This window comes from Rattus norvegicus, chromosome 6 (assembly GCF_021556685.1).
Source record: "Rattus norvegicus strain SHRSP/BbbUtx chromosome 6, alternate assembly SHRSP_T2T, whole genome shotgun sequence".
NCBI classification, from domain to species: domain Eukaryota; kingdom Metazoa; phylum Chordata; class Mammalia; order Rodentia; family Muridae; genus Rattus; species Rattus norvegicus.
The window spans coordinates 110,960,537-110,973,250 of record NC_141539.1 but is presented as its reverse complement, the minus strand read 5'-3'; the positions used below and the strand labels follow the sequence as shown (position 1 = coordinate 110,973,250).

The window sequence follows — 12,714 nt, the reverse complement described above, 5'->3', positions numbered from 1 at the left end:
TGAGTCATCTCTCTGGCATGAGGCTCAACTCTTAAAGCCACTACCGAAGATACTAAAAAGTTGCTTGGGGCCCTATCCAGTTAGCTGCATGGGAAACTACTTTAGTTTACACTTCTGTTGTAGGCTTTCCTCTCTGATCCCAGCCCTCCCTCTATACAAACACAGAGAGGGCTGCACTACGCTTCAGTCCAGTCAGAGTTCTGAACAATAAATGAACTTGGGGAGTTTCCAGTAGCTTTTATTGGCACAGCCTAGGAAAAGGTCTGGAAGGCATTTCTGAGCAAACACCGACCCAGCAAAAGTAGTCATGGTATGTCTGTGTAACACACCACAGAGCCAGGAGGTTGAAGTTCCTGAAACAAACATAGCCTAGTCACAAAGTGGCCCCAAAATGCCAGGGAAGCAAGGCCTGCTGCTCAGATAAGCCCAGAAGGCAGGAGCAGTCCTGGACCACTCCTCACTGGGCATGAGTAGGAAGGCAGGCGACAGGCACTGAGGGTTCAGGCTGACTCTCCAGTCCCCACTGCAGCAGCAACACTGTGTCTCCACTCCACTCCGGGTCTAAGCTGGTTCCGCATAGGACAGGCCGTGTCAGAGGACATGGTCGTCAGGATGGTAGAGCTCGCTCATCAGGCGGTAGACGTAGGACGGTGCATTCCCACCAATGTTGGAGATAAAGAGGGTAATGAGGTCAGGGGGCACGTAGTCAAACACAGGACAGTGGACACTGACCTTCTCCAGAATGTCTCCTGCAAGACAATCACATGCTGGAGGTAAACTGAGGATCCAGTTCTAACAGCAGAGTACAAGTTCAGTAACACAGGCGTGCTAGACAGTTGTGGCTAAACTCAAACTGGGAGAGGTGGCTGTGACTCGTGCTTTCCAGTGGCTGAGTCAGGTGGACGGCCAGTGTGAGGACAGTCAGAGACGCCACCTCAAACTAAAACAAACTACGACGACAGTAAAACCAACTTCTCTTGTGTCTTTTCATAGCTTTTAAAATTCAAACTTGGGGCTGGAGCAGTGGCTCACTGGCTAGGGTTACTAGTTGTTCTTCCAGAGGACCTGGGTTTGGTTTCTACCGCCACATGGCAGCTCGCCACCAGCTGTAACTCTAGATCCAACGGATCCAATGTCCCTTTCCAGCTCTGAAGAAACCGCCTTGCATGTAGTACACAGACATGCAGGTGAAACACCCATACATATAAAAAACAAAAAACAATTTTTTTAAATTTAAATTCAAGATTGCAACCTTAAAGGTCCATCTCTCCCCTACCAACCACACTAACTTACTCTGACCCACTCTCCCCCACGCCTGAAACCGTCCAGCCACATGACCAGCTTTCCCCAACTGGCTAGACACACAGTCCCTAGAAAGTCTTCTCAAATCCTCACACAGAGCCAACCCATTTAGGACTCCAGCAATGCCATCCAATCAGGACCCGTCACCAGTCTTAGGTAAGTCCTGTCACCACCACCTTTTTTCTCTAACACATTCCAGGACCCCACACTTTCTTGCCCGCCATGTACAGCGTATGTCTGTGTGAAGAGGGCTTTAATGCCTCATTCTTTTATCCCCTGCACCACGTGCAGCGATGCAGAACAGGAATTTCTCTTTCCCTTTAGTGTTCTCAGACAGCGTGTCATCACATAGCTCTGCTTGGCCTGAAATTCACTATACAGAGAGCCTAGGATGGTCTTGACTTGTGATGGCCCTCAGCTCCTCACTAAGTGAGGACTATGAGCGCCGCTACACTTGGCTTCCAAACTAAATAAAAGGATACACTGTTCAACGTCTAAGAAGAAGCAGGCCAACATCTAGTGTTCTGTTCTTACAGAGTGTGTGCAGCCAGCTGGACTGCTCGCCAGACCGTGGGCTCACCGACCAGAGCTGCTGCCTTCAAATGAGGCCTGAGAAGCACCTCCTTCCCATCCCTCCCCCACAACATGGGGCATCTAGGCTGCAGGAGAGATCGCAAGTACAGGTACTTCAGATCTGCTGCTTTGAGTGGCCAATTCACCAAAAAAACTACTCCTTACAGCAACTGAAAATGGTCTACATAAGTAATGTGCTCGCGCGCGTACACACACACACACACACACACACCCATACCTTCTGTGAAAGGAAGGACTTCTTCAGGAGCCACAAACTTGTGAAATGAATCTTCTTCACTGGGGAACTAGAAAAAAGAAAAGAAACATTTTTTAAAGAGATTCGGCCATTTCATTGAATGCCTTGCTGTTGCCATGTGGATAGAAACGCAGGGCCCACAAAGGATTCATATATAACCGTGTAGAGCAGTGTTAGTCACAGAAGGTAAGAGGTAAACCACCGATACCCACCGATAAACACACCCTTAGCTAGGGGTCTGGAGAGACGGGCAACGGTGAAGAGCACTTACTGTTCTGACAATGCACAACCATCTGTATACCTCACGGAATGCAAGGCCCTCTTCTGACCTCCTTGGACACTAGGGCATGCACAAAGAGCATGCAAAATAAAATATACTTAAAAAAATCTAAATAGCCGGGTGGTGGTGGCACACACCTTTAATCCCACCACTCAGGAGGCAGAAGCAGGTGGATCTCTGTGAGTTCGAGACCAGCCTGGTCTACAAAGAGTTCCAGGACAGTCAGGGCTACACAGAGAAACCCTGTACCAAACAAACAAACAGCCTAAATAAATGGGTAATTAAACTGCGGTATGACCATGCAGACACAGGTTGTTCCTATGCAAAGTTTCTGTAACCGTAAAATGACTACTCACTTAACAACTGCTGATATTCAAGCTCCGGAAGACAGGCCCTAAAATAATGACACACACTCCCACCCCTAAAAAGAGGATTCTAGGGGTTGGGGATTTAGCTCAGTGGTAGAGTGCTTGCCTAGGAAGTGCAAGGCCCTGGGTTCGGTCCCCAGCTCCGAAAAAAAGAACCAAAAAAAAAAAAAAAAGAAAAAAAAAAGAGGATTCTATGACCCTAGTTTCAGCCTGCTTGACATTTCCAGAAGTGTTTGGGGCAATGGAGAATAGTGGCAATGGGACGTACAGGGCCTTTCTCTGCCCTGTGTTATCCTGATGTTATTGGTGAAGGATTATAACTACTGATTCTGTTCCTGGCTCAAAACACCTATGGCTCCCTTTAGCCTGTACTGGATCAAATCCATTAAGCAAGGAACAAATCAAAAGGAGACCCTGGAGTACGCTGAAGGTCAGAGTGGAAGCCTACACATCTGTCCTTCTCTGCTGGTTCCAGCTACAGACAGACTGACGCACCTGAGGAGAGAGCTTGAACATGGGTGCGCAGACGATGAGAGGCGTGGAGTGGTGTTTGGCTGCCAGTGCCAGAGTGTGAGTTCCTGCCACAGCCCTCAGGGAACCATTGGCCAGGATAGTCTTCGTACCAATGATCACCTTTGGGAGGAGAAAAGCCATGAGCACCTTGGGGTGGAGACCTAACAGGGCCTTTGGCTGGATGTTCAGGCCTGTATCGTGGCCTCTGCAGGGCTAACAGGCAGCAGAGGGCCAGGTAACCTACTAGTTCTGACAAACATGGCATGGCTCGGGAAGCTGCAACACCTGTTTTTCCCCGGCCTTTCCTGGAAGTCATGCCCAGCACCTCCCGGGACCTAAGCCCGGTCACTTACCATCCACCCTGCCCAGCTCCCTGAGCAGACATGGGAACCCATAGCAAACCCCAACAGCTCACTAGCACGCTTAGCTCAGTTCCACTTCCTTCTTTTCAATGCGTCAGTCACATTTAGAGGCTATTCCTCGTGAGGATCGGTGATGTGGGTGAGGGGGACAAGGCCAGCGAACAGATTCCAGGGGCCCAAGTGCTCATTTTCAAATGGAGCTAGAAACCTGCTCTCACTGTGGACCTCACAAGACAAGAAAAAGAAACTCGTATTCCAGAATTAGTGACTCCAGTGCCACCCACCTTGTTGACTCTTGACATAACAGCAAAAATGGCAGCATCGGTCATGACAGTTGTCTCGATACCTGCTTCGGACAAATTGACGGCCATTTCATGTCCCTGAAACAGGAGGGAAAAAAAGGCTGGTGATAGAACAAAGTGATATAGTGACCAGAGCTGATGTATGGAACTGGATCTCAAACTCTGAAATCTAGTTCCCCGGATAACCCATCTATCAGTGGTAGAGTCTGGCAGGCCACGGGGACGCTATTAAATGTTACTTCAGAGCAGCACAAAACTGGAAATACAACTGCTTACGTAATGCAAGCACAGCCAGCAGGACAGCTCCCATCCCGGTCTTTTACAACGTTGATGTCCTGTGTGTTTCCTGACACCTGTTATTTACGTAAGGACTGAGTGAGATTAAACACCAGTCACACCCAAGGTACCTAGGACCAGTCATTTACACAGCTTTCTTAAACGACCATTTAAATGTATCTACAGCAACTTGAAAATCCTTACTGATATTTTGTTTGGGGAGGGGTTCTGTGTGTGTGTGTGGTATGTGTCTGTGGTGTGTGCGTGTGTGTGTGTGTGCGTGTGTGTGGTGTATGTGGTATGTGCAACCCTTGTTTGTTTACAGGCGAGTTCTCACTATTGAGCGCTTGCTTACCTGGAACTCACTATGTACCAGATCAAGTTGTTCTCACACTCAGAGGTCTACCCGCCTCTGCCTCCCCAATGCTGAGACTAAAGGCCTGCGCTGCCAGCATGACAGGACTGATTTTCCTTCTTTCTTCCCCTTTCTTTCTTTCTTTCTCTCTTTCTTTCCTTCTCCTCTTCCTCCTCCTCCTCCTCTCTGAGACAGGGTCTTTCAGTAGTCCTGGCTGTCAGAGAACTCACTATGTAGACCAGGCTGGTTTCGAACTCAGAGACCTGCCTGCCTCTACATCCCTAGAGCTGTGATTTAAAGTGTGGGCTATCGCATCCAGCATGATTTACTTTCTTAATGACTCAAGGTAGAGCTAATCAATTCACAGTTGGCTCAGACTCACCCCTCCTTTATTCCCTCTTCACCCCTTCTTGGTGACTCTAGCAGCCCCTTTTACCTGGCAGAAAGGAGCACACTCTGCAGCAATGACATGGAACTTCCTCTTCTGGGCTGCCTCTCTAAGGAAAGCCTCGACTGTCCTAGAGAAGCCAATGGTCATGATCACCTCGTTGGAGTGGATGTGCTCCAGAGCTTGGGCTGCAATGTTCTCCGTTGTGCCTTCTGCAAGAATAGGTTCACAAGAGAATGTGCAAGCGTCATGCTTCGCCCAGACATGCGATGGTCCCCAAGGGAAGCCTGCTCTCGTGCTGCCCACCTGCCATGGCCAGGTTTAAAGGCTCAAGGGGCAAAGTTCCAACCTCTTTTCTTTTTTTTTTTTTTTTTTTTTGGTTCTTTTTTTCGGAGCTGCGGATCAAACCCAGGGCCTTGCGCTTCCTAGGCAAGCGCTCTACCACTGAGCCAGATCCCCAACACCGTTAAACATTTTTTTGAAGTCAAGATGAAGTTTAGTGAAAAAGAAACTTTCAAATGTGACTTTTGGGAATTCATTTTCTGTTTTTTGGTTTGTTTTTTGTTTGTTTGTTTTTTGTTTGTTTGTTTGTTTGTTTTTTGCAGCGCTGGGAATTAAACCCAGGGTCTCAAGTATGGTACTCTTCAACTGAGTTACATTCCCAGCAAGTTCATTTGCTACAAAATAAAATAAAATAAAATAAAGACGTGCCCTAAAATAAATCTCCCGAATAATGTGCTTTGAAAGAGCAGGCCTGTCTTGAAAGATGCAGTTACTATAGGCCTGGTGTTTTCCATCCATTCCTACCAGATGCTGTTCAAACCAGAAGACTGGTAATCTCCCCTATCCCTATCAATGATTAATTTCTCGGGGGGGGGGGGTGTTGTTTCACTTGCCTTTGACCTATCTTGTCCATTTAGTGATCAGACCTCTTACCCAGTTCCACTAGCAGCTCATTAATCGCCTCAATGATGTTGGACTTAAGTGGGGCATAATGGAAGCTGAAATCCTCGCTCAGGCCTCCGGATGTCAAGAGTTTGTGCAGGGACTCCTGCTGATCGCTCTCATCACTGCGCCCATGCAGTCTAAAGAGGCAACAAGACCCAAAGAGTGAACGTGGGGGCAACCGGAGCAGCTCAGTCACAACAGAGGCTCCAAGCTGATAGGAGACACAGTTTTAATAACAAAAAGCCAGCATCCCTTGGTCCCACCAAGAGCCCACCCAAGCTGTGAGTTTGACCTGCCATACTCCTCCCGTATGATCTTGAGGACTCTCCGCACCATGTTTCCCACGGTGGTCTCGGAGGGCTGCGCGGCTGTCATCCTCCTACCCTCTCTGCGGATCAAATCCATTAGGTCCCCTGAAACCCAAGAGAGACCAGGTGAACGGGGCAGGTGTGCGGTGAGAGTGAATATCAGCTTCAGAAATAGAACGAGGACAAAAAGAGTGGGGCTGGGGCTGCCGCACCGGCGTTGTTCCAGTGGTGGTCCGTGATGAGCCGGCGCAGCAGCCCCAGGGTCTCCCGAGCCATGTCCTCCGAGCTGCGCCGCCCGCCACCTCGCTTCAGAGTTTCCACGAAGCTCTCGATCCTCTCGGACAACTCCGAGCCCTTCGCCGCGGCACCCGGCATCTCCACTACAGTCCCTGGACTTGCAGAAGCCTCAACTGCCAGACCAGTTTCACTTCCGGGGCGAGAGAGGTCAACTTCCGCTCGGTGAAGCATAATTGAGTTTGAGAAGTTGTAAGCCCGCCCTTCACTCTGCTGAGGCCAATCAGAAACGTGTTACAGTGGAGCTGGGCGCGCCGCCGGGAAGTGACGGCTGGAAGTGTCCTCTTGGGAGTCTGCGCCCGAAGCCCGTAGGACACTGGCCAGTCTGGTTGCTATGGGGATAGCAAGCGGCTCTCCCTCCCTGTGACCAATAGAAGTTGCTTTCCTCTTTCCTGACTGGGCTGCCTGTTGCTTGGTAGCCGCCGCAAGTGCGCGTCCAGGACTCAGGACGCCCAGAAAAGTGCTGCTACATCACTTCAGGCACAGCTCGTGCACTGGTCCGAGGCACCTTTGCAGACACAGCCCTGGGCACATTTGGAGCAGCAGCTCTTCTTGCAGGAGGTGCATTTGCAGTTCTTGCAGTCGCAGGAGCTGGAGCAGGTGCAGGAGCCGCCGGTAGATCAGGAGCATTTGGGGTCCATTCTGAGATCTGGTGAATCTGGAGCTACGGTGGAAGCAACAAGAAGGCAGTCAGGCTGCTGAAGTCGGGATCAATATTCCAGACTTTTAAGACTCTCCTTATAGCTGACAAATTGTTTTCCTGGGTACTAGATCAATATCAAAATCATATAAACTGAGTACAGGAAAACTGTACCCGTCATTAGCAAAAACAAAAACAAACAAAAAGCAAAATAAAAAAAACTAATAAATTATTAGGAAATAGAATACAGCAACATGGGCTGGAGAGATGGCTCAACGGTTAAGAGCACTGAATGCGGGCTGGAGAGATGGCTCAGCGGTTAAGAGCACTGACTGCTCTTCCAGAGGTCCTGAGTTCAAATCCCAGCAACCACATGGTGGCTCACAACCATCTGTAATGGGATCTGATGCACTCTTCTGGTGTGTCTGAAGACAGTAACAATGTACTCACATACATTAAATAAATAAATATTGAAAAAAAAAAAAGAGCACTGAATTCTCTTCCAGAGGTCCTGAGTTCAATTCCCAGCAACTTCATGGTGGCTCACCACCATCTGTAAAGGGATCTAATGCCTCCTTCTGGTGTGTCAGACACACTAGCTACAGTGTACTCACATAAATAAATCTTTAGAATACAGCAACACATTAAAAAGAGTAAATATAGGGCTGGGGATTTAGCTCAGTGGTAGAGCGCTTACCTAGGAAGCGCAAGGCCCTGGGTTCGGTCCCCAGCTCCGAAAAAAAAAAAAAAAGAACCAAAAAAAAAAAAAAGAGTAAATATTTGCAATCTAAATGGCACATTGTTTCATTTGCTGGGGGCTGGCTCACTTGTACATTAGCCATCAGGGCCAACTCCACTGTGTTGCCCAGGCAAGGCACAGGGCCAGCTCTCCCAAGTGCTGCAGCCAGTGAGTGGGCAAGGCTAGCTCTTCCCTCTCATGACTCCAGGATCAACTTTCCTGGCTACTGCAGGTGGCAAGGGAGAAGGGAAAGGGCATCACACCAGTACCCACACCACCAGAGAAGTATCAAGGGGCCATCTCTCCCACACTCTGCCCTTCTCCACAACTCACATGTGCCCCCTACACCAGGACCAGCTCTACTGTGCTGCCCAATGGAAGTATAGAACCCATTTGCCCAAGTGCTCTAGTGTTCAAGGGACAGGGCCAACTCACCTGCTCTTATGACCTAAAGACCAGTTCTCTAGACTGCCTCAGGTGGTGAAGAGGAAGAGGGCATCACCCCCACACCCATACCACCTCACGGCACAGGTTGATAGGAGCCAGCTCTCTCTTGCTCTCACTCTGGGGGCTGGCTAACCCCAAAACCCCTCAACTGGGGCCAACGCTACTGTGATGTCCAGATGAGGGTCAGGCCCAGCTCCCCCCACTCTGATGACCCTAGGGTCAGCTTTCCCGACTGTCTCAGGTGGGCATCTCCCCCCTGCCCAGGTCACCTCACAGCAGAGGAGTGGTGGGGCCATCTGTCTAGCAATGTTCTACATGCTTACCAACACATGGTATTACCAAACATCTCTGTAGGAAGTAGACATAAAAAAGATACTTCAGGATTGTTTTAATTTGCATTTTCCTGCTCCAGTGAGTCTTGTGTTTCCCCACACTTACCAAACTCCGTTTTGCTCATTATTAGAGCTTGCATATGGTTGAAGTGTGTTCCTCAAAAGTCTGCTGAAGGTTGATCTTTTACTGTGATAATATTGGGAAGTGGTGAGCTCTAGGAGGAGTGTGGGTGGCGTCTGGAGGATGACAGCCGAGCTGCCACGTGCACACAAACACGTCAGTGGCACATGCACACAAGCACATCGGCTTCCACATGCACATGAACACATCCATATGCATCCTCTCAGAGAAAGCAGTGACTGAGAAGAAATGTTGACCACAGTTCCTTTTAAAATTATTTTTTAAACCATGTGTATGGGAGTTTGTCTGCATGTATGTTTGTAGAGCAGGAGGAGTCCCTGTGACAGATGCATAGCACTTCTAGTTTAAGAAAGGGGGATGTCAAAACCTGATGCCCTTGACAGTCGTGAACTGCCAGGTAGATGCTGGGAGTCAAACCCAATCCTCTGAGAGAGCTGCCAATGTTCCTTATCGGAGACACAGCTACACATCTGTCCTAGTGACTCATCATGCCGTACCTGTGTGTTCTGTACCTTTTAAAATACATATTTTGTGACTTTAAAAATGTTTACCCTGTATTCCTTACAAGAAAACTTAAAAACGTGTGAGAGAGAAAGCATTTCCTCGGGCTTGGATTAAATCCAGGTGCTGGGACTCAAGGTTTACAGCAACACACCTGCATGCACATGTGCTTAAGTTTTGTGGACTGGAGAGACAGCTCAGTGGGCTAAAGCTGTTTGGCTGTTTTGCAGACCTCAGGTTCAATTCTCGGAACCCACACCGTGGCACACAGCTTCCCGAAGCCCTAGATTAATGGAGACATATACCGTGATCATGGATAGGAAGCTTTAGTACTTTAAATATATCTAGATTCCCAATTGTATTCTTCTAATCAAAACTCTAATGGCGGCAATAAAATAAAATAAAATAAATAAATCAGAAGTTGTTTCTAAGATATACAAGGAAGAGAAAGGGACCAAACTAGTCACGATACCCTAAGTGACAAGATGTAGGCAAGAAACGTTTCCCTACCAGAGAGCAAGACTTTTTTTTTTTTAAGGGCAAGGCAGTGTTTAGGAAAATGGCATTTTAGTTTAGGATGAATGTAGCACTGAGACAGAACAGGTCCCCAGACAGACACACATGTTCTGGAGACCCAACAGACAACAGTAGCATCTTAGAAATTATTGCTGAAAAGAATGGCGAAAGAAAAGAGAATTGCTTTTCATGAACATCTCTCATCCCCCACAAAAAATAATTCTAATTTATGTATTCAGACAATTTCTCTAAATGTTTAGATTAGAAGACGCTAGGTGGCTACCTCAGTGGAGAAATGTACACAGAACCCTAGTGTGACCCCTCACTTCATAAACTATCAACAGAACTAAAATATTCAGAGGAAAATACAGGAGCTTGTTTTCAGTTTTGGATTCGGGAAGGCTTTCTTAAGTCACAGAGAAAGCAGAGGCCCAGGTGACTTGTTCAGTGTTATGCATCATAGTTAGCTCCAGCTGTCAGTGTGACACAACCTGGAGTCACCTGGGAAGGAGGAACCTCAGCTAGGAAATTGCTTAGATCAGACAGATTGGCCTGTGGCCACATCCTTGAGGCATTTCCCCGAAACTGGCTCTGTAGACCAGGCTTGCCTTGAACTCACAGAGATCCTCCTGCCTCTGCCTCCCAAGGGCCAAGACTAAAGGCATGCTTGAGCACACCCAGCTTTATTTCTTAATAACTGATGAAGGGGAGCCCAGCCCACTCAGGGCAGTGCATCCATAGGCACGGCCATAAATGGTTATGACACTTTATTCATAATGACTGAATCCTGGAAAATATCCAACTGTCTACCACAGTTGTCAGATATTAAAGTGTACTACCTCCATGCCACGGAATAGAACTTGGCATGCTGCGTGCAACGGGGGAGTCGGAGGAAGTACTCTCTGGATCAGAAAGATGACTCAGGCATTAAAGTTGTGTGAAGACCTGAGTTGATACCAAGACCTATGTAATTACAGCATGCGTTGTAATTCTGGGGCCGAGGAGGAGCAGACAGGAGCAGGACCACCCCTGCCTGGGGCTTGCTGTCAGCCCCTACTGTAGCTGGGGAGCTCCAGGCCAATTATAAACATTCTCTCAGAGGAGGTGGATTGCATTCCTGTGGATAACGCACAAGTTCTTCATGGTTCACACGTGCACCCATACATGCTTAAGATATATGTCACATATGTCACGGTGTAAGATCTTAGAAGGGTGTGTGTGTGTGTATGTATGTATGTGTGTGTGAGTGTATGTGTGTGTGTGAGTGTATGTGTGTGTGTGAGTGTATGTGTGTGTGAGTGTGTATGTGTGTGTATGTGTATGTATGTGTGTGTCTGTGTGTGTATGTGCGAGTGTATGTGTGTGTCTGTGTGTGTATGTGTGTGTCTGTGTGTGTATGTGTGAGTGTATGTGTGTGTGTCTGTGTGTGTCTGTGTGTGTGTATGTGCGAGTGTGTGTGTATGTGTGAGTGTGTGTGTGTGTGTGTGTGTGTGTGTGTGTGTGTAGGGACCGCCTAAGAATCTATGATTATTTTATAATAGTTTTTTTCTGCAGTGCTAAGCTGTGCCACCAGCTCTCTAAGAAAATATTAAATTAGAATTTATAAAATGTATCCACACATATATGAAAACTATAATGTATTGTTTGGGCCTGATCAAACTTTAAATCATTATTACTATTGTATGTTTGTCCAACATGTGGACACATAGCTGACATGGTGCATGTATGAAGGTCAGAACTTTTGGGAGTCCGTTCTTTCCTCTCACATGGGTTCTGGGCCCTGAACTCAAGCCGTCAGTTCTGTGTGGTAAGGGCTTTTACTACTGAGCCTGCTTGCTGACCCAGTAGTCAGGGTTTGTTTTATTGCTGTTGTTTTGATTATTAGCATGGTGCTGTGTGGACATGACCTTGGGTGTATATGTGTTCATGTTTGTGCATGTGCACGTGCATGTAAAAGCCAGAGGTTAACATTAGAAGTCTCTCTCAATCACTCTTGATGAACCGGAGCTTGTCAATTTAGATACACTGACTGGAGAACGTGTCTGGACAGCAAGCCCCAGGAGTCTCCTGTCTCCACCTCCCCAGTGCTGGCTGGGATTCGGGTGTGTGGCAACTTTTTAATGGATGTTGGGGATTGAACTGCGGTTTGTTTGTTTTAAAAAGCAGGGTACAAAAATAGTCAACTTGACATAGGCTAGAGTCACCTGAGAGGAAGGAACCAGACAGAGAAAACGCCTTCTTGCTGGGTGGTGTCGCACAACTTTAATAGCGGCACTTGGGAAGCAGAGGCAGGCAGATCTCTGAGTTTGAGGCCAGTGTGGCCTACAGAGAATGTTTCAGGACAGAGAGGGCTACACAGAGAAACTATTTTTGATGGGGGGGGGGGAGGAAGAGAAGGAAGAGGAAGAGGAGGAGGAAGAGGAGGAGGGAGAGGAGGGAGGGAATACTTTCATAAGATCAGGTTGTAAGCAAGCATTTTCTTAATTAGTGACTGATGGGGGAGGGCCCAGCCCACCATGTTGGTGACATCCCTGATGGGTTCTACAAGAAAGCAGACTGAACAAGCCATGAGGAGAAAGCCAGTAAGCAACAACCCTCCATGGCTTCTGCATCAGCTCCTCCTCCAGATTCCTACTGTGTTCGAGTGCCTGTCCTTCCTCCAGTGATGGAGTGTGGATGTGGAAACATGAGCCAGAGAAACCCTTCTCTACCCAGGTTGATTTGGTCATGGCTTTGTTCATTAGATCAATAGGCCCTAACTAAGACATGATGCGTGTGTGTGTGTGTGTGTGTGTGTGTGTGTGTGTGTTAAGAGCCTCGTGATTACAAGCTTATCAGACCTTTAGTTGCCCCTGAACCATTCTTCTGTTTC

General features: G+C 47.9%; 1 protein-coding gene and 1 pseudogene across 1 annotated transcript; both read right to left on the bottom strand.

The window, feature by feature from the left end:
• Positions 1–222: 222 nt before the first annotated feature.
• Eif2b2 (eukaryotic translation initiation factor 2B subunit beta) lies at positions 223–6,648 on the bottom strand. The gene is made up of 8 exons (NM_032058.2): positions 6,444–6,648; positions 6,216–6,336; positions 5,912–6,060; positions 5,024–5,187; positions 3,939–4,034; positions 3,275–3,412; positions 2,114–2,180; positions 223–749 (listed from the first exon to the last, which is right to left on the bottom strand). The coding sequence occupies exons 1-8, from the start codon at positions 6,604–6,606 to the stop codon at positions 592–594; spliced, it is 1,056 nt and encodes a 351-aa protein (NP_114447.2). The 5' UTR covers positions 6,607–6,648; the 3' UTR covers positions 223–591.
• Positions 6,649–6,935: 287 nt separating this feature from the next.
• Mt1-ps4 (metallothionein 1, pseudogene 4) lies at positions 6,936–7,166 on the bottom strand (annotated as a pseudogene).
• Between the last annotated feature and the right edge of the window lie 5,548 nt (positions 7,167–12,714).

Bases quoted from the DNA above. Each gene is read 5' to 3' on its own strand.
- Eif2b2 (NM_032058.2), bottom strand. From the start codon at position 6,606: ATGCCGGGTGCCGCGGCGAAGGGCTCGGAGTTGTCCGAGAGGATCGAG. The intron at 5,188-5,911 runs GTAAGAGGTCTG...CTATTCTTGCAG, and splicing joins TGAGCTGCTAGTGGAACTGG to AAGGCACAACGGAGAACATT. The intron at 4,035-5,023 runs GTAAAAGGGGCT...CTCCTGTTTCAG, and splicing joins AGTGTGCTCCTTTCTGCCAG to GGACATGAAATGGCCGTCAA.